At 51.7% G+C, this 25,372-nt stretch overlaps 10 protein-coding genes across 10 annotated transcripts; 3 read left to right on the top strand and 7 right to left on the bottom strand.

The window, feature by feature from the left end:
- Positions 1-385: 385 nt before the first annotated feature.
- Positions 386-1,198, bottom strand: VFPPC_14752 (acetyltransferase (GNAT) domain-containing protein; the record flags this gene model as incomplete). The annotated part of the gene is made up of 1 exon (XM_018292520.1): positions 386-1,198. One exon carries the CDS (start codon positions 1,196-1,198, stop codon positions 386-388), a length of 813 nt encoding a protein of 270 aa, XP_018136708.1.
- Positions 1,199-3,690: 2,492 nt separating this feature from the next.
- VFPPC_10303 (hypothetical protein) lies at positions 3,691-4,248 on the bottom strand (the record flags this gene model as incomplete). The annotated part of the gene is made up of 1 exon (XM_018288696.1): positions 3,691-4,248. The coding sequence occupies one exon, from the start codon at positions 4,246-4,248 to the stop codon at positions 3,691-3,693; it is 558 nt and encodes a 185-aa protein (XP_018136709.1).
- Positions 4,249-5,406: 1,158 nt separating this feature from the next.
- On the bottom strand, positions 5,407-5,856 carry VFPPC_16957 (hypothetical protein; the record flags this gene model as incomplete). Its single annotated transcript, XM_018294709.1, has 1 exon — positions 5,407-5,856. One exon carries the CDS (start codon positions 5,854-5,856, stop codon positions 5,407-5,409), a length of 450 nt encoding a protein of 149 aa, XP_018136710.1.
- Positions 5,857-6,991: 1,135 nt separating this feature from the next.
- VFPPC_16958 (GTPase activating protein (Gyp3)) lies at positions 6,992-9,835 on the top strand (the record flags this gene model as incomplete). The annotated part of the gene is made up of 1 exon (XM_018294710.2): positions 6,992-9,835. One exon carries the CDS (start codon positions 6,992-6,994, stop codon positions 9,833-9,835), a length of 2,844 nt encoding a protein of 947 aa, XP_018136711.2.
- A 1,291-nt stretch (positions 9,836-11,126) lies between these two features.
- On the bottom strand, positions 11,127-11,658 carry VFPPC_14753 (ubiquitin-conjugating enzyme; the record flags this gene model as incomplete). Its single annotated transcript, XM_018292521.1, has 2 exons — positions 11,127-11,588; positions 11,635-11,658. The coding sequence occupies 2 exons, from the start codon at positions 11,656-11,658 to the stop codon at positions 11,127-11,129; spliced, it is 486 nt and encodes a 161-aa protein (XP_018136712.1).
- A 674-nt stretch (positions 11,659-12,332) lies between these two features.
- Positions 12,333-12,940, bottom strand: VFPPC_14754 (hypothetical protein; the record flags this gene model as incomplete). The annotated part of the gene is made up of 3 exons (XM_018292522.1): positions 12,333-12,394; positions 12,444-12,545; positions 12,592-12,940. 3 exons carry the CDS (start codon positions 12,938-12,940, stop codon positions 12,333-12,335), a joined length of 513 nt encoding a protein of 170 aa, XP_018136713.1.
- Positions 12,941-13,539: 599 nt separating this feature from the next.
- Positions 13,540-14,333, top strand: VFPPC_14755 (nucleolar, Nop52; the record flags this gene model as incomplete). The annotated part of the gene is made up of 2 exons (XM_018292523.1): positions 13,540-13,600; positions 13,648-14,333. The coding sequence occupies 2 exons, from the start codon at positions 13,540-13,542 to the stop codon at positions 14,331-14,333; spliced, it is 747 nt and encodes a 248-aa protein (XP_018136714.1).
- A 268-nt stretch (positions 14,334-14,601) lies between these two features.
- On the bottom strand, positions 14,602-18,033 carry VFPPC_10304 (decorin binding protein domain-containing protein; the record flags this gene model as incomplete). The annotated part of the gene is made up of 1 exon (XM_018288697.1): positions 14,602-18,033. One exon carries the CDS (start codon positions 18,031-18,033, stop codon positions 14,602-14,604), a length of 3,432 nt encoding a protein of 1,143 aa, XP_018136715.1.
- Positions 18,034-19,486: 1,453 nt separating this feature from the next.
- Positions 19,487-21,065, top strand: VFPPC_10305 (alcohol acetyltransferase; the record flags this gene model as incomplete). The annotated part of the gene is made up of 2 exons (XM_018288698.1): positions 19,487-19,536; positions 19,622-21,065. 2 exons carry the CDS (start codon positions 19,487-19,489, stop codon positions 21,063-21,065), a joined length of 1,494 nt encoding a protein of 497 aa, XP_018136716.1.
- Positions 21,066-21,642: 577 nt separating this feature from the next.
- On the bottom strand, positions 21,643-24,824 carry VFPPC_10306 (hypothetical protein; the record flags this gene model as incomplete). Its single annotated transcript, XM_018288699.1, has 2 exons — positions 21,643-24,660; positions 24,723-24,824. The coding sequence occupies 2 exons, from the start codon at positions 24,822-24,824 to the stop codon at positions 21,643-21,645; spliced, it is 3,120 nt and encodes a 1,039-aa protein (XP_018136717.1).
- Positions 24,825-25,372: the final 548 nt, after the last annotated feature.

The following is a 25,372-nucleotide window of genomic DNA, read 5'->3' as shown; positions in this document are numbered from 1 at the left end:
CGCGCAAGGGCTGTTCCTCACAAACCAGACGCTTTGCAACCGCAATTCGAAGCCATTTAGCCATGTGCCACGACCAGTCCATCACCATCATCAGGGCACAGCCAGAGCCGGACCACGAAACCGGCTCTGCTATCCTCCCCTCACTGTCACATCGGGCCGTCCCGGAAAATGAAACGACGCAATCAGCCCAGCAACAAACCCTGTCGAACTCCCTCCAGATCGCGTAACGACCAACTTCGAGGACCAATTGATCAATACCTGCCGAGCTAGGGCTGCTAAATGGAACCCGACTTGTCATCTCCGATGTCCGGGAACAGCACATTTGCAGAGGGCAAAGCGAAGATGTGTTTGTCAATTGGACAGGCACCGAAGCAACTCGTGGCTTCTACACATGAAGTTTCCATAGCCACCCCAACGGTCGCAACCCTAGTTGTCGTGCCACAGATTGAGAGGCTATGTTATCCTTACTCGTGCTGTAGAACAGGATCTCCTTCTGCAACCGCTCTTCAGAGGCCCATGTTGCCACAACAGTCGGGGCTAGTCTTCTGCCTCGGTGGTCTTCTCGGGTCCAAACCCCAGCTTCGGCTGCTTTAGTAGTACGCCTTGCCGAGAAGCAAATGCAAACTGGTTCAAGGCTGGCAATACCATCTTCCTCAACGGCCTGGCTTGGGCGATGAATAGCCATTGCCCAGGGACCGAGGCGACCCTCTGTGAGGGCTTTCCACTCATCCAGCTCCCAAACGGGAGGTCGCTGTAACTTCTTCTGGGCGACAAGGGAACCATCGTCTGAACCAGATGAGATAACAAACAGGAATGAGCCGTCAATGGCTGGTGATGTCGGGTGATGTAAGTTGCTCGGCACAACATATGTAGGTCCACCACTTATCGTCGGTGGTGACAATCCAAGCATGTCACCTAGATGCCTCATAGCTTTCGGTGGTATACCCGGGGCAAATGGCTCTGTTGAAACTTCGCCATTCAGGATATGTCTGTGGTCAGAGGAAAGTGCCGGGCTGCCTGCCACAAAATGCGCATGCTCAGACCAAATAACTACTGCGTGCAGGTCGTCACAGTTTAGATTTGGAGGTGTTTGTGGGTTCTCTGCCTGGTGAGATGATAGCCCAAAAATTGCATCGACCTCGAGCTTCAGCAATTCACGATCCCGGATCACGGCAACATTGCCAATTGTTGCCTCCATGGTCTATGTTGATTCAAGCTCGGATATTCAGATAGCGGAAGGGCGGCACAACGGCACTCAAGATGTCTCGGTCGACATTCTAAGTTGCATAACCATATTGATGCTGAAGGGTCTAGCTAACCTGTAACAAACCATTAGTCATACGTCGAGTGCATGCATACTGTATGATGAATGGCGTTATGCCGACCAAAAAGCTGTGCTAGAGAAAAACATGCAGGGTAAAAGTGCAAGAACAGGTGTGACAGGGCAGACAATGATAACGATCGGAGCTACATCATCGTTTTCGCGCCATGAGGGTGGTAAGCGTCTTTGAGCATATATGCCCCCCATTTGGAAAACACTAGCCGCGCTTCCACAAAGTCATAGGAGAAAGTGCTAGCTTTTAGAAGCAATTTCAGATCAATCAAGTCCAGAACATAGCAAGAGCTAGAACTTACTGTCTCTCATTGACTGCAAAACATCCTGAGCCAAATGCATGCTTGCACGTTCTGCCCCTCGATGCAAGGAGCTTCGGTCAACATTCAGCTGCATCATCTACGCTTGAGGCACGATAAAGAACGGTTCATGCACATGTACTCTTGTTTCTCCTTCACCTTGCATACACCCGAGTCCATCGTGGCACGACAAGCTATGCCTTGCATTGAGGTCACGGACATGGGGTTCTCGTAGTAGCTAACCAACTTGGTCATTTGCAACAAGGGTGCTTCGTCCTTGGGGCAGGACCGCTCCAAGCGTAGAGGAGTTGAGAAATGGTATCTGTCAATGCACCGGAAATTCCAATTTTGAACTTGTAACCTAATATTGCCTGAGAAGATTGTCCTGTTATGGTGGTGTTGTAACTCGTCACGACGTGTAGTGACGGATACATTCGGGATTGATGTGATACGTGGGATACACCGAGACTCGTGGAGCAAAGTATGCAACACCTGGACAATTGCTGAGTTGGCACAAAAAAAAAATACGATTTCACTCCTTGATGAGCTGAGAAGCCAGACAAAAGAAACGAGTCCGACGTCGATCTGGAACTAGGGAGAGATTCAGCCAGTGGTGGAGAATGGGGACGGAAATGGACCAGGCAAATGCGGGCGACTCCGATATGACTCCAGGTTGGTATCGTCCGCTCTCCAGGCAGCGCATCAGCTCTTGACTAACCTCGAAATGTCGAGAAGCGTAGTGATACTCTTTTCCGAATAAAATCTGCCCCGTGACATCTTCCATTGTCCCCTTTTTGTTATTGTGACAAGATATGGGGACGCCTGAGCTTTGTCGTGCATATTTTGACGCATGCTATCATTTGGCTCACCACTACAGTCCGTCTTGGTGGCGCCAACGTTGTCCGTGCCTTGCATATGTTTTGTTGGGTTTACGATGATGCCCACAGTGAAGTCTTATTTGGAGATCATTGTGGCGAAGGCATTGTAAAGATCGCAAGACAATGCGGCGAATGGCACGACTTGCATCTATTGGGCAAGACTGAAGGAAACGATAATAACGATGCCGCTTGCTCGAGAGGATTGGAACGCACAGGGCATAATTCCTATCGTGGCGTCGAAACAACCCGACTTTCGACAGGCCCAGACCAGACAAAGGCCATACGGGGCTGTAGATCTGACGCGATTATTATTGTTGTTGTTGTTGTTGTCGCAGGATATCAAATTTGATGTGGGCTACTGGAACGGGTACTTGATGATAGTACTCCTCTGTTCCTGTAGTTTGCTTAGTGAAATACCTAGTAGTAACAAACAAAACGTTTCACCAAATGAGAGAGCCATGAGGCTGCCAGTAGTGCAAAGTCTCAACTGTCGGGGATGTGTTCCGAAGCGTTTGTACCCCGTATATGAGGTAGATAAGCCACTAGTAAAAGAAAAGGCCCTTTAGCAGAGTTAAAGCTTATTGCCGAAGCTGCTAGTTAGGCAACGTATACTGCTGTGAAGTCATTTCTTTTTGGCCCTAAACCGAAATAATTTCTTTTTGGATGTCACACGATTGTGCACCAGGGACACTCACATTGCGTATAGAGCAAAAGTGCAGCCCCTGGCGCTTGGTGGAGGAGGAGCATGATATCATTTCTCCTTAAGCGGTTGTAAGTCTTGACGCACACCACATTTTCGATGCTGTGACAGCCCACCACGAACCTTTGATAAACGAATGCCTGCACAAGCAAACTTTCATGGTTCCTCGAAAACGAACAAAGAAAACAAACACTTATCAAGGAGAAACGCGTACTTTCCCAAGCGGCCCACTCGGTGGGTGCCGCACTCACAGACGTTAATTTCGTTGGAGGATTGCAGGGATCAACAGAGGCAGAGCAGCCATTCGTTAGCTTGGAAGAGCAAAGAATCTGGTTCTGCTGAACAGGGCGCACTGAGTTATGTAGTCACAATGTTTCTGATGGCGGGGTGTCCTTGCCTAGTTGAGTCGATTTTATGGCGAAACGCGTTATCTGATTGACGCATTAGGAACAAGAATTGATCTGTCAGATGCTCCAAGCGTTATTGTGATGGTGGATCTAAGGACAGAAGTTCTTCCTGCGATGTTGAATGCAGGGCGACGGAGTGCATGGCACTCGGCAGACTTTGCTGTCGATCTTTTCCAGGAGCCGCATGCCAAGCACCAGATACGCGTGTTGAAACTGTTGCAAGTGTGTACATGACCGAATCTTTGATAGACGAGTGGGGAGCAGATGCTCGCCTGCAGTGGGGTGTAAAAGTCAAAACACCATCAAAAAGACAGTCAAGGTAATCGATCAACCGTGTATTAAGTCTGGAGTGTGGGCTACTGGTGGTGGACAAGATCGAGGGCCTCTGGTGCCAAAACAGAAGAACGGCTCCCACAAGACCAGCCGTCGAAATAACACCGATGCGTGCATGAGCGGTCTTCCGTTGACGTTGCGGCGCATATGAGCGTCCGGTTTGACCGGCGAGCGTATATTGTGTGGAGTACGGGGAAGAAGGAGAAGAAGAAGCATTCCAATTGCGGACGAAGGCAACATGAAGTTGATTTCTGTGGCTTCGGAGCTCTCCACAGCTCATTTTCCTCCATGTCCCCATGCATTTTGATGCTTGCTCCTGCCTTTTGCCCACCAGGTGTCTGCCAGTTGCTGGTCAGATTTTGTCAGCTGTCGGTCCAGTTTGGGCCAGGGATGGGATATTGCAAGTGACGCGCCAGGCTAACTCACCCTGGTTCCAGTTGACCAGCTTCCCGGGTTGATGGGGACTGGGGCCAGGCACTCGGCCTGCTCAGGTGAGAGGCTCAGGGCAATGGTCAACATGAACATTGAATTTGATGGTCCAGAGTCTCAACTTGGTTCCGTCCCTGCCACTTCCACTGGCCCTGCCAGTCTGCGTGGGCTGCCCTGTTCCGTCCGGGGGGGCTCCTGCCTCGCAATAATTCGTCGTCGCCCACTTCGACATCGGCCCTGGCTCAACCGCGGCGACGGAACCACGAGACAAACAAAAATTCTGGGCCGTGCCTGCTTCTTTGGTTCTGCACGCGGCGCGATCGGGCTACGGCCGCGGCTCTAGCGCGACAGGGCTTGAGCTGTAGAGGATACTGGAACTTTGCGGGGAAGTACAGCGAAGTCGCCGGTACTCTCTCTACGCCACCACCCCTGCGCTCATTCAGGCACCAAATTCACCAGTTGACGCGAGATTGAATCGATGTGCACCCCAGTCAAGTCAAGTTTGTTCTGTGCATTTGGAAGAATCATGTCTGGTGTGGTCTGTCTGGTACGGAGTAATCTGTCTGGTGATCCTGCAGGGCGTGGACTATTGTCGCTAATCCATTGATGCATCCATGGTTTCTTTTGCACCCATGGCCGTCGTTTCGAAGTCTGGTGGCATCCGCAGGCTTTTTTGCTTCTCGCTAGGGATCTGACATTCAGGATAGCTGAGTGGTCGTGAGTGGGTGCGGCTTTGTTGATAGCTGCTTGTGTTGTTACTTTTTTTCTTCTTGGGCATTCTCCGTGCCAGACTCGACCAGACTCCATACACTTGGTCTGGGGCTCCGTACTCTATCCAATACCTCCAACCCGCGCACTCTGCAGAGTCGCGAACAGAAACAGAAAACAGAAACAGAAACATCTGGTCAACCAGGCACAGGACACAGGACCAGAGTCAGCTTGGTGTGCCGCGGGATCCATGTATGGTGGTATCCATGCAATCCACAGTTGCGAAATCCACGCTTCCATTTGGTGCTTCCTCAAGACATCAATCCTCAATCATCATCCGCTGGTCATGGTCATGGCCCCTGTACCGACCCCCCCTGTCCTGGCTCGGGCCCAAAGCAATGTTAATTAGTCCAAGCATCGTCCATATCCGTGCCTCTGGCATGGTTCGTTTGGGTTGGTTGCCGCTCTTGAGTGCTCGAATCGTGAATTTTGCCTTCTCCATTTCCCCATCTCTCAGCTGTGTGAGTCTGATCTGGTGCTGTAAAATCAAGTTGGTTCTTGCGATTTGCAGTCTGGTCGGTCTTGATTGAGAGCTGAACATCGAGTGGGCATGGACGGGATTGCCATCGTCTCTTGCATTCACTAATGCACCACTCGACTCGACCCGACCACAAAATCTTCTCCTCTCCTTGTTCGTTTGCCATCGAGCTGTGTGCACTGGCATCCAATCTCTGGCTGCCTCTCGTCTGGTGACAAGCAATTGCCCCATGGCTCAAGCATCTCTGCCATTAACAACACACTGGTTGGAGCCTTTGCTGTTGTTGTGACTGGTGCAGTCTCGTCTGGTTTGGTGTGGTTCATTGTCTTGAGCTGGCATTCCAGTGCCGCACACCGCGTGACGTTTCGGCTCCTGAGAAAAAAAAAAAGTCCATGACGCCCACCAGCTCGGCAGAACACAACTACGACGACCACTTTCGCAATTCAAAATAATCACAACGCGCGAGCGACATCCTCCCTACCGACTGCCACAGCAGACGCTTTTCTCAATTCTGTGCCAACAAGTATCTTGTTAGGTGTCTTTCGGAGCCTCTGAATTACCAAACTGCGGAGTGCGTCTATCCAACCAACATACCTAGGTAGTCTGCATGACGGTTCGTCTTGGCCGCCAAACGTTAGACCAATCTCGACGAACCGTTGCCCAACGAAGTTAATACGCCCAAATTCTATCCGGCTCGATACCGACTTGCAACTCATCGCTGTTGTTCTGGCCTGTGTCACTCCTTCTCTGTTGTTTCTCTGTTGGTTTGCTGGACGCAACGTTGGATCACGCGTACAGTTGGAAAGCTCTCGTCTCTCCTTCCTTTTTGCAATTTAGAATCCTATCCTTCACGAGTGCCAAGCGAGAAGAAAAATCTAGCATCTCACTCCTTCCCGATTCTGCAGGCTGCACGACACAACCTGCGTGAGCTCGATAGATACCCAACGCTATTTCGATCGACTGCATCTTTCCGCCGTATCTCTCGTTTGATACGATTTTCGAAGATTGAAGTCCACGAGATAATATTCCACTCTGTCACAAAAAGGACCGCTGAGCAGTTCTGAACAGCTTCTATCCAGCGACCCAACGAACAGCCCTTCCGACCATGGCAAAATTGCATACTTAGGTATTGAAGCTTCAATATTTGGATGCTAAACAGTGGATTCCGTCTCATTTCTCCCCTGCTTGTTATGCAAGCCTTGCATCTATGCAACTTCGATCGATTGCTGCCGCTGTTGGATCCCAAACCAATCGTCACATCGGGATTTAGCTGCCCGAAGAATCCTTAAAACATACTACAACCCGAAACTCATCTGCCGAGACTCTGCGAGCCTCTGCCATTGTCCCTGGTCCTCGGGCCGGCACAATGGACGCCATGGCAGTGCCTCAACCCGATGAAGAAGGGCCAATGGCGTCTCAACGTACTATACGCAATCGAAAATATTCATTGTACGCCTCTCGAATCAAACCACTTAATATCGAAACACCTGTCGAAGAGAAGGTGCCTCAAGTACCCGATATACCCTCGTTACCCGTCTCCCCGCGATGGGATTCGCTTTCTCATGGGCCACATTTGTTAAATCAGAGTCCAACCCCTGGATCCAGACAATCACCAACTGTGCAACCCGACTCTACAGCAGCCCAACCGTTCCCCCCTCTGGTCGGATCTGTTGCATCTCCCCCTTTGCAAAGCCCTCGCAGTCTGAGGACAGGCACGCCAGAGCCCCGAAACGAGTCACCCTCTCGGTCGGTTAGGACGAAAACCTCCTTGGCAGAAATGCGTTCCGCAGATGGCGCCCCAGCAATTGAGAATTTTTCAAGACCCCGAAAACAAAGCATGCGTCAGACTGGACCACCCGATGGCCTTCATAGCCCAGACCCGGTCAGGCCGCGAATGGCTAACCTGCCAAATCCCACTGACCGCTTGCTCGATATTACCAACTCGTTACCACAAACACCGCCATGGCAACGATCCAGGCGTCCTTCCGCCTCGTCTGTCAAATCGTCATCCACTTATGCTTCGCCGATACCGTACACCAATGGAGAGTTGATTGAGCCAAGAACTCATCGTACCAGAAATGTCACTGGACCACCCGCTCTTGCATCCGCTCGGACGCCAATCCCTCCCGGTCGCCCCGAGTATACCGTTTCAACGCCGCTGGCAAGCCCAGGTCCTGGTGGGCCTGCACCATGGATGAGCGGGGATGAATTGCGGTCGAGTTTCAGATCCCAGCTCACTGCCTCAACAACCCCTGGCACTGCTGTTACAGAACGCAGCAGTGTTCTTACAAAAGACAGCTCTGTCACCTCACTCGATAATCCTGACGAGCCTAGTTTGGAAGATGTTATGGGCATGTACGAAAAGGGCTTTGCGGACGACGAGGATGAAAACGAAAGTGACTTTGATGACCACGAGAGCGAAGGCAACCTTGACTCAAGACCGATGACTGCCATATCCGAGCCGGACGTTCGAACAGCTCCCGCTGTACCAACTGTTCCGATGGTTACTCCTATTGCTGACACACGCCTCGCGCCGCCAGCACCAACGGCGCGTTCTACATTGGATGCCGAAATTCGTCAATCGAGACTAATCTTCACCAGTGCAGCTTTCAAAGCTTCTGTGGCTGCGATTGCAGGCAAGACGGATATGGACATGGCCGAAAAACGAGACTCGGCCAAATCACTGGATTCTGAGCCATCAATTACCTCAGACCCTGCAGCTACCAAGGAGGTTCAAAATCCTATTACTTCTCCCTCTACCAGGTCACCATCCCCAGCAGCACCCAGTCCCAGTGCCCCACAGCCGGCTCCTAGTCCCGTACCATCAATAGGCAACTCGATGCCAATCGAGCCAGAGGATCCTGGCTCGCGTGATCGCTATGGCTTCAAGAAGGCCAATCAATCCATTACCAGAGACCAGTATGATTCTTGGAACAAAGAATATTCCGTGTATCTGGCTCGAAGACGGCGAAAGTGGGTATCGTATCTCAAGGACTGTGCCTTGATGACCGATCGACCTATACGATTTCCATCCCCCAACGCGAAGACGAAGCGTTTCGTGCGGAAGGGAATACCACCAGACTGGCGCGGAGCTGCGTGGTTTTACTACGCTGGTGGGCCTGCAATCTTAGCAAAGCACTCCGGTTTATACGAAAAACTATTGTACAAGCCAGCCAAACAGGTGGACATTGAAGCAATTGAGAGGGATCTGCATCGGACGTTCCCAGATAACATTCAATTCAAACCATCAGCCAATGTTGAGTCCGTCCCGAACAGCGAGCGGACCAGCCAGTCGACAATGCCGGCATCTTCTGGCGACGACAACACCCCGGGACCGCCAGCAGCAGCACCGAATGAACCACCAATCATTACATCCCTCCGCCGTGTTTTGCACGCTTTTTCCGTCTACAATCCGCGGATCGGCTATTGCCAGAGCTTAAATTTCCTAGCGGGACTGCTGCTGCTTTTCGTGGAGACGGAGGAGCAGTGTTTCTGGTTGCTGAATGTAATTACCATAATATATCTTCCAGGAACACACGACATGAGTCTCGAAGGCTCAAAGGTAGACTTGGGTGTGCTCATGACGGAGCTGCGCGATACAATGCCGACGGTATGGGACAAGATTGGTGGCGAACTGGAGAACCTGCCCTCTGGCAGGCCCAATACTAGCAAGTCTGTCCGCAAAGCCAGACCTATCTTACGACGCCGCGAGCAGCAGGGGCTGTCTACAGAACGCCTGCCGCCGATTACGCTGTGCATGACAGCCTGGTTCATGAGCTGTTATATTGGCACATTGCCGATTGAGACCACGCTCAGAGTTTGGGACGTTTTCTTCTATGAAGGTTCAAAGACGCTCTTCCGCATTGCGTTGGCAATTTTCAAGAGTGGCGAGAGCGAAATCAAGGCTGTCAAGGATCCAATGGAAATGTTTGGCGTCGTGCAGGCAATTCCACGGCGAATGCTGGATGCCAATGCACTCATGGAAGCGTGCTTCAAGCGTCGAAACGGATTCGGCCACCTTAGCCAGGGTGCCATTGACGAACGTCGACTTGAGAGACGCGAGAAGGCGAGGCAAGAACGAGAAGAGAAGCTTCGCCGCGAAAAGACGGACCTCACCGGCAATATGACGGAGGTTGAATCGGGGGTATCACGCAGAGGGACGCTGTTTGGCAAGAAGAAAAGCACCAATCTGAGAGCCGCCGAGGTGTAGCGAGCTACAGACAGCCTTTGCAACCCTTTTGTCTGTAACTCTCTCTTCGCAAACCCGCCTAGTCGTGTGACTGGTCGCGGGATTACTTTTTCGACTTTATACCCCTTTGTCTGTTTTACTTTTATGTTTGTTTCTCACTGTTGTTTGGTGGGCCGCCCATATTGCAGGCCCTTGAGTAAGGACGTTTGGAACTTGTTCGCGGAGAGTCGTGACAAGGGCACATTTACGAAGCGTTGTAATTTCCACCCTGGATGACATGCATATCTGCTGGTTTTCTTTTTTTTATTTATTTTCTGTCCGTTTCTGTTACCCATGTCTGTTTTTGAGGGGGTAGTGATGGTCTCTGTAAGGAGACTGCCTGCCTCTTGAAAGATTGAGTGGTGGTTTGTCTGCGATAACTCATGACTATGACGGCTGCATCAAGATGTGACGGAAGTATTAGAATGTGGCTAGGACACGGGGACTGAGGTGGTTGATGTTGAGAGATGCATGTGTGTAGGTTGCTTTTTGAAGCGGGCTCACTACAGGTGTTTTTTGTGGCGTGTACGTATAGATGGATGGGACTCGGGATCATGTATCAACTTTTGTTGTTTTTCTTTTTATTTTGTCAAGCTTCTGGATAGACAAAGGGATCTGGCATTTGATGGTTTGTAGAATGGCTTGTTAGGGCCAAGGCAGGCAGCAGGCAGCAGGCAGCAGGGCAGCATATATACATACATACCTAGGTCGGTAGAAAGGGCTGAATGACAGAGATGTTAATGAATGCGTGGTGAACCTGCAGTGTGCAGTATGCCCTGTGTAGAGTGAATGAAGGGATGGTGTGTAACCTGCTGCACATTGATTGGACCGTGGTAGTTGGGGAGCATGAGGGATGGAGCAAACGGCGGGAATAAATCAGACAATTTCATACAAATATCTAACTCAATGTACAGTGGGTTGGCAGGTAATTGTGCCCGGACGCCTCCTTGATCTACACGACATTACAGTCGCCGCATCTTGTCCCCGCCTCACCAATGTCATCATCAACATTTCTTGTCCATCTCCAGATCATCTTGTGCATTGTATGTGTATTCTGTCACTGCTCCACCTGATAGAGTAGCACTTGTTCATATCGGCCCTCGCTTCTCCCGACGTCATAAGCGATCCTTTCTCTCCCAGCACATGGCGTTTCATGTATATCATGCTTCGTAGCAGCACTCGTGTCTCGTCGACGAATACATCATCGTTGGTCATCGTTGGTCATAAGATTATATGAGGCAAACAGTTTGAATGTCAGAAACCTTTGGCCTGCCTACTTGGCAGCCGGCGGAAAGGCAGGCTCAGTAAGCGCATATTTCTCGACGTGAATCCTGACATTCTTCTCCCAGCTCGCCCTGTCGTTTCTGTACTCGTCTGCGATTCTCTCCTCGAGGGGGTCATCGGGCTGCGGCTCGACGAGCAGGTTGCGCACGGCGTCCAGCACCGCGGCAATCTTGGTGGAGGGCTTCCAGTTCTCGGGCTTGAGGATGCCCAGGCATATGTTGCCGAGGGAGTCGTTGGTGACGTTGGGGTGGTAGAGGCGGGTGGTGAAGCGGACGGTGGGGGGCTTGAAGGGGTATTCGACGGGGAGGGTGAGGAGGATGCCGTATTTGCCGGGGTGGAAGGGCGATGTTGGCGGCGGGACGAGGGTGATTTGCCAGGTGTGGATGGATTCGTTGGGGGGGAGGGCGACGGTGAAGCCTTCGGGGGGTGATTGGGAGACTTCTGCGAATTCCTGGGGATGTTAGTTTAGCGATGGGGAGGATGAGGGGGGAGGTTACCTTTGTGATGCGTTTGGTGGACATGGTTGCGGTGGAGGGTTGGGTTTTTGGGTTTTGGGGAGGAAGAGGTGGTGATGACGGGTTGAAGTTGAGAGTGGAGGGAAGATGAAGGCAGGAATGACTGTGGTGGGGCACCGATCGCGGGGCAGCTCAGGTAGATGAGCTTCAAGTTGTTCAATGTTTGTGTTGATGGGTTTGAGGTTGGACGAAAGGGCAGATGATACGGGTATTGTATTATAAGCTGGTACTGTTGTAATGCCTGAGACAATCCAGGCAATCAATGTTTGATCAACGGCACTTGATTCATGCTCATGCTCATGCTCATGTCAGGCTGGACTGATGCTCATGTGGGGCGATAGGGCAGCAGGCCTAAGAGCTGGTGCATGTTGACATCAAATGGAGTGATGCGACATGGAGTCTGGTACTTGGTATAAGTCGAGATGAGATGGAAGAGAGACGAGCAAACGGTGTCTATTATCTTCCGTCTGATATTATTTGCTACGGCACAATAAGGTAATAATAGTATTAGTCTCCATATTAGCAAAGCGGTTCAACATTGAATGCAGTGGTATACTATGCCCGCCTTTAATTGATGCTGCAATCCATCCATGCCTTTCAAAACCGCCATGTCCCTTGATAGCTAATGCACCCATATCCTGTCTTTCTTGCACCAGTTGACCCTTTCCTCCTCATCTCCTTCACGCATCCGCTTCACCCTCCGCTTTCCCCTTCCCCTTCCCCCCATCCATCACCGGTCCAACTACAAAAGTCAGCATCATCACCACAACTTCAACAACAGAAAAACTCACTCGCAGCCCATCGCCTAACACGATACATAATCGACTCCTTATCCTCATCCTCTCCAAATTCCGTCTCCCCCAGCGCCTTCAATATCCTCACCCCATCATCATCTACGCAAGTCAGCCTACGTCCACACCATCCCATCCACAAACTTACACTCCAGTTCATCAACGGCTCTCAACGTCCGCGGAAACCCAACAATAACATCCCCCGTGTCAATATCCATCATCGGCTCCAGCACCGCATCCCAATCATGCCGCGCGTTGATGTGGTTCCGAAAACGTACCGCCACGTTATCCTTGTACACGTCGTTTGTGCACAAAAGCCCCCTTCCCATCTCCTTGGGGCCGGTCGACGTCGACGGTGCGATGGGCGTGTCTTCGAATACCACTGGCGGAGGACCAGCTATCCTCAACGAGCTGTGGAGGACGGTGAGATAGTCTCGTAGTTGGAGTTTCTCCTGTGTCGTCCAGAAATCTTTGTTGTCTTTGGGTTGGTCTGCCATTTTTGCTGTCCAAACGGGTTGGTTATCGCACGCACTTTACCACTTTGTAAGGAGTCAGAACTCAGGAACGGAGCAAGACACAGACGTCTTTATAACCACGACATCCAAAACTCAAAGTAAACATAAACACAAACCTATTTCCATCACAGACAATCCGTCAAAACTATATGGATTGTCCCGTCCCCGTCTACCCACGGAACGGAAACCTCCAGCTCTTATTCCCCCCTAGCGCAACTCAATCGCGCCACATTTTCGCCTCGCATTCGCATTCCGAGTCGCACACGGAAACCCCCAATCGTTTGACATAACTTAACCGCGGTGCAACTCTGACTACAGATGCATCTGCTATCCATCGGCTATTCCCATCCCGAAAGCGATCCAACACATTGTGCTACTAACCCAATTCAACCTTGCCATCCATTCTCACCAACGTCCCATCACCTTCAAAGCCAATTCATCCTCGGCACGCCCGATAAGATAAGAGGTGAGCTCACCGAAGTGGGGCCCTCACCTTGATTTTTTTGATTTCCATTTCTCCCGCCAAAATTTCCGACGTCACAATACACCATCAAACCGTTCCTCGTAACCAAGCCGCAACCATGGCCGGCGCAACCTTAGAAGCGTCCCAGATGCCATTCATCAAAAACCTCGCCTCAAGCGGTCCGTCCCCCTCTCCCCCCCTCTTCACCATCCACTAACAACCGCAGACCGCAAACTACGAACCCAATCCCTCACCACCCTCCAAACATACCTCTCCTCACGAACCTCCCTCCCCGCCCCCGACGCCCTCAAACTCTGGACAGGCCTATACTACGCGCTCTGGATGACGGACCGCCCACGTCCGCAGCAAGCACTCGCCGCCGACCTCGCCAACCTCGTCTTTGACGTGCAAAAACCGTGCGTGGCGCCCTTCCTCCGCGCCTTCTGGACCATCCTCTCCCGGCAATGGAGCTCGATCGACGCACTGCGCATGGATAAATTTCTGCTCCTTGTGCGGAGGGTGTTTGGCGCGCATGTCCGGTACGCGAGGGAGCGGCGGTGGAGGGGGGACGAGGTGCTGGACGTGCTGAGGAGGGAGTGCTTTGACGTGGGTGAGGAGGAGGGCGTGGCGCTGGGGTTGAGGCTGCATGTTTTGGATCTGTGGGTGGATGAGCTGGAGAGGGAGAAGGCGCTGGGTGAGGGCGACGAGGTGAGGGGGGAGTGGGTGCGCAAGATGGGTGATATTGTTGATGCGTTGAGGGGGAGTCCTGTCAAGGCGGTGCGGTCGAGGGCTAGTGAGAGTTATAACGATGAGAGATTGCCGTGGAGTGCCAAGGGTGATGAAGATGAGGGTGATGAGGACGAGGACGAGGATGAGGATGAAGATGAGGGTTGGGGTGGCATTGAGGATTAATGTGAATTTCCTTCACTTCACAATCAGTGGAATGTATAGGTTTGGTGTTTTGGCGTTTAAAAAGAACAAGGCGAGAAAGCCATTCATTCATCATAGATATAGATATTTTTTGGTTCCGTCCCCCAACTCCCGAATGCTAAACATCCATCATATAAGTGAGCAATTCGTCCTGAAACCCCGACGCCAGTATCTCCCGGCAGCAATCCATGCACTCGCTGAAGCAAAAATAAAAAAGATAAAGGCTAAAATAAAACAATATCAACAATCTTCACCACACCCGCTCGTCTCTCCCTATGGCATCCTCTGCCCAGCCATCGCCCATGTCATATCCCCCATAGCCAGCATCTCGAGATCGCTCTTTTGCCAACCTCGACTGTCTCCACGAGTCCCATTTCGCAGTTTGGTCGGGCGCTGCTCTCGTTGGCGCTTTGATTAGGCCGCGTCTCTGTAATCTACGGCGGTGTTGCCGTCTTCCTGCCACGTCTAGTTGGTCCACTGCAACGTCGGCGAGAGATCGTCCATGTACAGCATCGTCAATATCTGCCGCCCAGTCTTGCAGCTCTTCAAACACCCACGTCGCCAGCTTGCGGCCCCGTCCACCGGTTGTCCATTGGTCTAGTTTTACAGGCAACGCATTTCCAAATGTCGGGTCGTCATATGAATACACGCATGGAGTCGTCGTACAAGCTGCTGGACGACAATACTTCCCACATACATTCGATTCGGCAACATACCACAGTGAGAGAACTGTGAGAAACATCCCCAGCAACGTGAGTCGAAAGCGAGGCGTTGTATGGAACAGTGGTGGAACTGGGATATGTAGGTAGGTAAAATAAATTGGGCTTGCATTGGCCAAACACTCGGGACACTTCTCGTCATGTAAAAGCTTGTCGTCGCTCAGTCGCTGAGGTTCTCGGGTCCTGGTCGCCGGTTTCATGTCGTCATCGTCGTCGTCGTCGTCGTCTGGTAATGACTGCTTCTCGGCATGTGCTACCTGGTCTTCTAGTCGTTGAATTCCGAGTTTGGCCGTCCGTAAGCTTGTCAAGCCTGTGCGAAGCGTCTTGCTCATCCTGTCATACATGGCCATTTCACCCGCCGACAGGTCCTTGTCCTCGGGGCTCTCACGCTTCACATTCTGAATCTCTTGCTCCACAGCCCTTAGCTCGTCATCAATCTCGTCCTCTGCCTTCACGGGTAACTCCTCCAACAGCTGCTTAAGCTTCGGGGATGCATGTTTTCGCCCAGTCAGGATCTCTTCCAGGTCGTCCATGGCCGAATCGTCAATGTTGTGTTGGCGCTGTAGTTCACGCAAATCGTCCTTGACTGATGGTGGTTTCGCCGAGTTTTTCAACGGCGGTCTCCGTCGAGATGATGACCGTGACCGTGACCGTGAAAGTGGCCGTGATGGAGGTTTTCTTGCCTCCGAAGTTGTAGCCACTGAACCACTGCCAATTTCACCACGTCTCACGCCTCGCTCAGAAGCCGCATCGCCCGTTCCGCCACGTCCCGCCAGACTCATCTTCCCATCACCGAATAGGCTCGCGGAATCTGGTTTCGACGACGCTTCGCCCATCGCCTTTGGCTTCTCGCTTAGTGACTTGATATCTTCCATCTCTTCCTCCCGGACTTTTTCCACCTTGACTGTCACGGGCGTTTCGACGTAGGCGCCAGTGACCCGTGGTGTCTCCATTTGTAAAAAATCGTGCCTCTCCGGTCTAGGAGTATCCTCTACATCATCGCCCTGCTCCTCCTCACAGTCGGGCACAGGTGATGGCGCACGAACGGAGCCTGGCTCCGAGTAATCGTCTCGCAGCGCAAACAGCCTCAGCTCGGCCTCTATCCGATCGGTTGGATCCGCGTCTGAACACATGTTTGACTTTTTGCTCTTAGCTGAATCTGAATCCGTTGATGATATGCGCTTCAAGCCAGCAAATCCGACGGTTGGTCGCAGCGAGGATTCACCCTCTTTATAATGAGAGTTGAGCGCTGACTTCCGTCCATTGTTTGTAGAACGTCCCGACAGTATCGACTTTGTCACCACCTTTTCGCTGTCGTTTGGCTTTTGTCGTTCCGTCAGAGGAGCTCGTCTGTTCACTTGTTCAGGTGCCGGGCTCGAGCTGGCAGCCCGGGCCAGCCTTCGTAGCAAATCCCGTTCGTTGACATCTGACTTCACTGTTCCTGTATCCTTTCCGCGAGAAGTCTCCGCCTCAATAGGGTTAATGTTCTCTTGCTTCAAGCGATAGTTCTTGAACACTGTGACTGGTGTATCGGGAATTCTTTCACCTTCAACTGCCAGGGAAGACTTGGGTCGTGGAAGAGGCGGCCGCATTTCCGGAAACTTTTCACGGCTATTCTGAACTCGGCCCTTGTCCGGGGATAACGATCTCGTCATTGCGTTCTTTTCTTTGATCTCCTGCAGTCGAGCTGCTGCAATGGCACGTTTTGACAAGCCCTCCGTCTCTCGTTGTCGTATCTCGTCTAATTTGGTATTCTTGGGTCTGGGCTGCGTTGGATCAGGCAAAGGCATTTGCTTGTCAACGACTGCCTCTCGTGCCCGAATCTCGTCCAGCCTAGTATACTTTCGAGCGTGTTGTGGTGTCAAAGTCGATTGTCCCGCCAAGCTATCGCCCTCGGCATTGCGTTCACGCGCCCGAATCTCGTCAAGCTTAGTGTTTCGTGTTCCGGAGCTGCTTGTCTGCGCGGATGACCTGATATCGATCCTATCCAATATCGATGGCCGGTTCGCAAACGGCTTATTGCTGTTGTTTCCGACCTTGATTCGCGGACTATCAGATACTTGGAGGTCTCCGGCAGTAAAATCCTGGTCTACCTGCCAGGTAAAGTCTCGTAATGGAGAAGAAGTGATGGCGGGGTTTTGACGAGGCGACTCGACCGAAGGAAAGGGGACATCTTCAATTCCCGGGACTAATTCAGGAAGGTGCTCCTCGCCGTTGGTGTCCCTGGGCGGATCCGTAGCCTTTTTGGTCCAGTCCGAGTTCGGTCGTGATTTTGTTCTCCATTCAAGTATTCGGTCTTGTAAGCTGGGGCCGTTGCCTGTTCTCTTAGAAGAGCCAGCTCCTGCTTGCGTGCTTGTTGGTTTTGAGTCCGGGGATTGATTGCTCGGCGCTTTTGATAGGACTTCGGCGGATCGTCGCGCCCGTGCTCTGCTATCAAGAGGATCTTCGGACATCAGTTTCCTAGCTTGAGTCTCATCTTGAGGCTGTCCTGGCCGTGCCCGCCATGTTCTTGGCGCCGGACTCGGCGAACCGCCCTGCTGTCTCTCCCGCTCAGCTTCCTCCGCTTCCTCTTGGGCCAATTTGAAAGCGTCTGCCAATGAAATTGGTCGCCGGTGTTGAAAACCCGTGATGTTGGGTCGTGGTATACGGCTGCCTCCTGGAGAAAGGATGCTTACACTGCTCGCATCTGGATCATCCTGTCCCTGGACTTTTCGGACGCCATATGTGGTGTTCTGTGGATCTGACTTCGTCCTTCGCGTAAACCTAGTCGGTCCTGCTCCTGCTTGGTCACCTAGCTTCGCACCGTCGCCGCCTGAAGCCGGTGCAGGTTGCTGTTCTTTGCCCAGGCTCCGCGGACCATTGTTCGCAAAGAGCGGCCGCCTCGTCTCGTGATTCACATGTAGCTGGTTCGTCAGAGCTCGCCCGTTCGGCCGCGATGCCGCTGTGTCACCGGCACGGTCCATGGACGAGTTTGGCGCGTTGTCTAATGCTGTGCGCGCAGCAAAGAGATGCGATGTGTTCGTGACGCGCGCCTCAAGCAGCGGCGACACGCGATGGCATATTTATCGCGGAGGCCAGACACAAGAGGTGCTAATATTACCAGACGGGTTTCGTAGTCGCGATCGTGGGCATAGCATCTGGTGAGCCAGCTCGAAGCCTCAGTTCGGGTACGAAGCCACAACTTCGAGGCGCGATTAGACGGGGCTGATGCTGCTGCTTCGTATCTACAACAACAATAGCTATCTTCAATGGCGGGTCTTGATAGCTGTGACAGCTGCAATGGCAATTCAATGGCCGTGGCACAATGGTGGAATCAAATGGCTGACTTGTGTCAATGAAGAAGTAGCATTGTCGAGTGGCGGATGTTTTGTTTCCTTTGTTTGGATGGCCAAAATGGTTTGTTCCATCCAATCTGCAGCTCCAGGTTTCTTGGTGGCGCGTGTTTCTTGGGCCAGTGCATGCATCGTCATTGGTCGGCGCAAGTGCTTCATGGGTTCGGTTGGGTGCTCCTTCCCGACCTGTTGAACTGCCCAGCATCAGAGCTGTTCAGCTTTCATCGCTCCTTCCCACTGGACGAAGAACGAGAGCACGTACCAACCTCGCACGTGCCACTTCTGTGAAAGCAGCCAAGAATTGCAATCAAGCTGACCTTCATTGGCTTCATTTATCAACATTGGTGATGGTCGCACTGCATTCCTTGTGCTTGTGTCGAACTTCATATTCAGATTTACGCCACCGGGCACCCTTCCTCTCCGCCCACTTGCGAGCCTATGCTCATGTCTTGCTCATGTTCAGGTCACCAGGAACAAATACTACAGCTCTCTGCACGTGCTGGTGCAGACCAGTTCAAGTGGCGCCGCCTGCACTTTACTGGTGGGTAGTCATTGGGCAGCTTGCTCAAATTGGTGATGAAGGCGTATCTGGTATCAGGATTGTTTAGGGTGTATTGTTCTTGAGCTTGTATTCAGATTCTGCTCACCATAACTTCAAGCCTACATTCAAACCTAGGTATAAGAACGCCACGTCATCCGGAACCTGTCCCAGCCGGACCTCGTTATCCCGGACCAAAATATGTGGAATTCCGTTGTTCCAGAGGCCTCATTTCTCCATATTGTGCCGTGAAAGGGAATTAGAGGGTACAAGTCCCGCCCTTCGGAACCCGGCCGTCGCCAAGTCTGCAAGACTCCCAAAGTTGACTCCGGTCATTACCCTCCAAGGGTAATTCGACCGTCTGGTACCACGCTACGGAGCTTCGCCAGTACCGGCACAATGTCTCCCCTGTTACCGATGTGGGCGACATCTCAAGGGCGTAAATGGTCAATTTGGGGGGAGGAACGTCTTCTTTTTCTTTTGTCACTTTCAAAATTCCTAATTTTCAAATATTTGCGTGTTATACTACATCCCTTGCGCGTCACCATGGCCAAGCGAGTCGAGTCCCCGGCGCCACTGCGCCGACTTGCACCGATGTGAGCATAACGACTCCTTTTAATCCATCAGTTCAAAGTCAATTGATCAATTGAGCTGAGTTCAACAACACTGACTCCATCGCAGCGAACTCTATTCATCTTGCCGTCACCATATGGGCATTTACCGCAGCGTAACAGTAACTTGCCGTTATAATGCACCATCACCTTCGCAGAAAATCAACGCAGCTTTCCTATATCCCGCCCTGGGACGAGTCGTTTCTGCGCAGCCAATGCTTCGAGTTGGCATCTTGAAAGAGGAAACCAACGAAGCCACCTTTTGTCACATCAAGACTGTGGACTTATCAAATCATGTCTCCTTCAAGACCGTAGACCCAGTTGACACCCTGGAGCAATACAACGAGCAGATTGCCTCCCAACAAGGGTGGCATCACGACCAGTTGTGGCATAACACAGCGGAGATTCCTCCCTGGCGCATAGCCATCGTAGAGCCAAGTGCAGCTGTTGTCGAGAAGTTTCCTCTTATTCAGGACATCATTTTCTCATACCACCACGCCCTTCTGGACGGCACGAGCGGCAAGCTATTCCACCAGAACCTTTTGAAGGAAATCAACTACCAACTCCACAAAGAAGTGAGAGCAAATGGAACCACATCACCAACTTCCATCATGCAATTTCCAGACGCCCCTAGACTCCCCGAAGCCCAAGACCAAATCATCCAGTTCACAAATTCGGCAACCTACCTCATCAAAACTCTCTGGAACGAACTCGGTCCCACCAAGCTCCGGGCCAAGAAGATCATCCCCTGGCACGGCAAATCCATCGACTTTGCCATCCCCTACGTCACCCGCACCAAACCCGTTGACTTCCAACCCGACGTGGTAGCAAAGCTTCTCAAGTCCTGTAGAGAGCACAACACCACCATCACGGGTCTCTTCCACGCCCTCACCGTGGCATCCTTCGCATCCCGACTCCCCGCGAGTGAAGCGTCCTCCTTTTCGGCCGCAACGCCAATCAGTCTCCGGCCATTCTTGGGACCAAACGCAGATCCAGAGTTGAAAGATGCGCTACGTGTTCTAGTAACTTCGTATCAGCACGAATTCCCCGCCGACTTGGTCACCAGCCTCCGTGGCTCTCCAACGGCCGCATCTCTAGACACCAACATTTGGAAGATTGCGCAGAGGGTGAAGACAGAACTCATCAAAAGGGTAGACACTATGCCTAGAGACGACATCAACGGTCTCATGAAGTACAACTCTGATTGGTTCGGCTTCTTCCAAAAGATGGACGGGAAACCGCGCAAGGACTCCTGGGAAATCAGCAACATTGGCGTCTTCAAAGATACTTCAGCAACGCCGGGATTCACAGTGTCAAGGGTGTATTTCACCAACGGGGCCATGGTTACCGGTGCACCGGTTGCATTGGGCGTGGGCAGCGTGCCAGGTGGTATGCTGACTATCGCGTTTTCATGGCAAGAAGGCGTGGTGAGTGAGGAGTTCGTGAATAATCTGGCGGCGGATATCACTTCCCTTGTTACAAGGTTCCATGAGAAGGGGTTATTTGGAGTGTGACCTAGTTGTATTATTGTAATAGGGTGCATTCGCTCAGTGGTAGGGCAAGGTATTAACAGTATGGTAAAGGATGAGGATGCAAAGTAGTCGAGGGATTATTAGATTACCTTAATGTATAATGAGGCAGTATAGCCTCCACGCCGTTTCACTTCTCACATATACCAACGGCCGCTGATGAACCGTATTTCTGGTATTCAACGTGGCATTTTTGGCCCTTATTAGTGCGAGACCTAGCAACTGTTCAACGCCACATCATGCTGTCAAAGCAACAAACGCCTCATTGAATTTCAAGGTATTCTATAATTAACCCAGTGTATTCCTAGCCTAGCATTGCATGCTGTACATTTCATACCCATCACATGAGTAAGCCAACTTCTACCGTCTAGGCACAAGCCAGCTAGATTAATATCCATATTGATGTATTATATTCTACTCGGCCCTGCAAGCAGCATCCGTCGTTCCCCATCGTTTATCCCAGATATACAGATGGTCTGTCTATTCCAAAACGCCATGCATTGATGAAAAGTTACACCACCGCACCATATGATATACATCAGATTAACTCTATTCCATTACTTTACCACCCCTGCCCTGGCTGCCGAGGGGGTCTGTTCCCGCTTCCACTTCGGAAATAATTATATTGCATGGGGTCCGCGTCGTCCTGCTGCTGTTGGAGGCCGCTATAACCCTGCGGTCCGCCGCCCATAGCGCCAATTGACGGGCCCGGTGCCGGACTATGTGATACTTGAGGAGATCCAACTCTTTGTGGAGCAGGTGAATGTATTCTCGTGGGAGTCATGCGGCCTCGGTCGACGGATCCGTCACGGGAGTTGTAGCCAGGTGGACCAGCCATAGCCGCGGCGTTACGGACCAGGCCGGAGGAGCTGCCGTTGTCGTGAGAGTACAATGGCGTGTGACCACGGGAGACGGGGTCCGAGGGTGGTGCATAGCCAGTGTCCTGTCGATAGGGGGAATAGCTTGTGTCGGCCATTGACATGTTTGTCATGACACGACGAGGCGGCTGTCCGGGGCCACCTACACCACTCATCATGGGCGACGCAGGCCGTGAGAGAGAATGGTTGCTACCCATGTCATCAAACGAGCCTGGAGTCCCCGTTCGCATGATGTCGCTTCCCTTGCCATACATTTCGCCGCCACCGTGTTCTTCGGTGAACTCTGCTCGGTTCTTGTAGTACTGGAAATCCATCTGCGCGTCGGAAACGTATTCAAAACCAGGGACAGCGTTGGCAGCCTTGCCCGGCTTCCCACCCTTCATGCTGTCCAACGCATACATATCCGAGTAGCCGCTGACCGTTACCAAGTCAGCTCCATCATTGTCGCGTCCGTCTGTCAAGCGTCCACGGTACACAGAGGGGAGAAGATTTTGCGCCTTCTGGTGCACCATTGGAGTAATGAGGGGCTTGTACAACGCCGGGTGACCGAATCGACTTGCAAGCTTGTCGCTTCTGCTGCGAGAGTCGCCTTGCATTCCGTGTTCCGGGTGCTGCGCGGTATGTTGGATGCTGTAGTATCTAATCTTGTCGTCAAATGACCTTGTGCAGTAGATTTTGAACGCAATCATGATGAAAGGCAGTGGGCAAACCGCGTAAAATTGGAAATGTGTGCCATCACCACGGGCCCATGTTGTGAGCAGGACCACGCCATTAGCGAGGATGGCTCCAAGAATCATGCGATTGAAGACTACCCGCCAGAAGAGACCACCAGACTCGGTTTTGGTGACAAACCGATACAAAATCAGGTACTTCTTCAAGTAGCAGTCAATGGAAAAGTACATGGCCGTAGCAAGAAGACAGAGCGGCTGAATGGTGCCGAAGCACAAGGTAACTGTTGAGTAGAAGAGGAAATACGTGTAGTAGTTGGCGTATTCGAACGGAGGCGGAGCCGTAAGCTCAATGAGTTCTCTTGGGGTCGGGCTCGAGAACTTCTTTTGGAAAAAGGCGACAATCAAAGGCCAGATTTGGGCGAGGTCAACAGCTGCACCGAGCTGTCGCTGAAGCAAATACGTCACCCAGAAAATGCTGTTATTGCAAAATGCAATGACGATGTTTTGCGCCAGCTCGCCTTCGACAATGGCAGACCACGCATCCTTCTTTGAACCATTTTCGCCCTCGGTTGCCTTGATTACTCCAGCAATAAATGACCACAAAACACCAAAGAAGGAGAAAACAACCAGATTATTGAAAACAAAAAAGGCATAAAGTTTGCCCAGAACGTGTCGTTCTCGGCCGGTCTTGGTCTGGTCACCAGCCTTGATGGAGAGTCGGCGAAAGATCATTGGTAAAACCAGATAAACCAAGGATGTCAACGCAGGAGAGGCGATACCTTGAACGATACCCCAAATAGTGGTGTGGGCCACCAGTGAATCTTGGAAGCCTTTCCACACTTTGCCCAAATTACTCAAGTTGACCAAAAAGATGGCAATCATGGCGTTGGGAGCCACCCACAGAAGAGTCAGAACAGCAATCCAGAGGTTGTTGATCCACCGTCTTCGGCTGCGAGTAGCGCTGGAGAGCGGCATGTTTCGCCAGATAACATCCGTCGGTTTGGGAGCGAGCCTAACAGTTGTTCCATGAGGCTTCTTCTTCCGACAAGCATACGCAATGCTATGTGCTTCTGCAATTTCCGCATAGCTGGCAAACCCATAGGGCATTGTACTGCGCCTGTCTACACTGGCTCGAACTTCTTTGATCTCAATCTCGAGATCCCGGATGCGCTGGGTAAGGTAGTCAATAGCATCCAGTCTCTGACCAGAAGGGTAGGTATCGAAGGAGCGGTCCTTTTTAGACGCCTTGCAAGTCGGTCTGCCTGCAGGCAAATTCTGTGGATCCTTCAAGTACTTGGCAAGTACCTTTTCCAGCTTGCGGACTGTCTTATCGTGCTCTTCGATGAGTTCGGGGAGGTCCTTGACGTTTCGCGCCACAACAGTTCTTGCAAACGACGAATTGGGCACCACTGAGTCAATGATTCTTGCGATACCTTCGTCGGAGCAGCCTTGGCGGGGAATATCGAATAACATCAGAGTCCGGGCGTGTAAACTGTTCTGATACTCGTCGGATTCAAAGTAAAGTCTGCGCAGATGAAGAATCTTGCGGTAGTTCCACCAAAGAAATCCTATGACGATGATGTTAAACAGATAACCAACCACCACCAATGCCCAGTGCGGCGAGCCAAAAACATTTCGAGGTGTAATTCTCAGCATCCACTCGGTCGTATCAGGCTTGTTGTCTTTGCCAAATTCTTTATAGTTGGTCAGATTCACAGGAACCAGAATGCCGACTCCAACGAGTGCCAAGACCAAAAACATGTTCCTGCACATGCGGACGAAGCGCAAGAAGATGGTGGCGTCCATGCCGATCTGATTCATGAGGGTGAGTTCCTTTGTGTTAATCAGAGGAGTGATCCAGGCCCACGGCTCCTTTCCTATCGGCGGCGGCGCATGTTTCTCGTCGGCATGTTTCGACTTTGGGGCGTAAATCGCCTGGTGATAGGGACGGATGAAGGAGAAGCATATCGCAATAAATGCTGTGACGCCCAGAGATGTAGCCAAGGCGGAGTATACGGAAGCCGTAGCAAGCTGTATGGGAATTAGCCAACTGAGTCTTTTACACTCGTAGAGTGTCCGTGAGGAATCTTTACCTTGTCGGCAACGAACGGGTTCTTCAGGAGGTCAATAAGCTCCTGACCGGCGTCCTTGTGATTAGGGTCATCTCTCCCGAGAAGGGTATGTAGAGCTGCCATGACGAGAGGGATCCAGCAATGTTGCACCCGTCGCCGTGTCGGCGGGTTGCAGATTGGTGAGACTCTGAGGAGCGGGTATTGGCGACAAGCGAGCTCCCCAGAAACCTTATTTAACAACACTCAAGTATTCCAAACGGCGGTACGTATCAGTCACCCACGGTTCTTGTATCTATGGTCGACACCGGTTCGGATCGCGTTATTGGGCAGTCTCGCGGGCAAGACTCGTGATTGTTGAGACGCCTTGTGTTTCAGAATCGTTGGTGTGGATCGACGGAAATTTCACTGGCCAGAGGTGTTTGGAAAGTGATAAGATTCCACGGGATCTCAACAGGAGAGAAGAAAATCAAGAGCTCGCTGGGGAAAATGCAGTGTCGAAAAACATGCAGGGTTGCACAACGAATGAAGATGGTGCCAGGACGAGGAGGTGTGGTGGCAAGTGCTGAAGAAAACGAGGTCAGGGATCAGCACGGCTCGAGCTGGCTGCCGAGTCATCAATGAGATGTTGGCAATCTAGATTAACGAGAGACTATTTCCGTCGCAATGGAGGA

Source organism: Pochonia chlamydosporia (genome assembly GCF_001653235.2).
Source record: "Pochonia chlamydosporia 170 chromosome Unknown PCv3seq00010, whole genome shotgun sequence".
NCBI lineage: Eukaryota > Fungi > Ascomycota > Sordariomycetes > Hypocreales > Clavicipitaceae > Pochonia > Pochonia chlamydosporia.
This window is presented reverse-complemented; position numbering and strand designations above follow the sequence as displayed.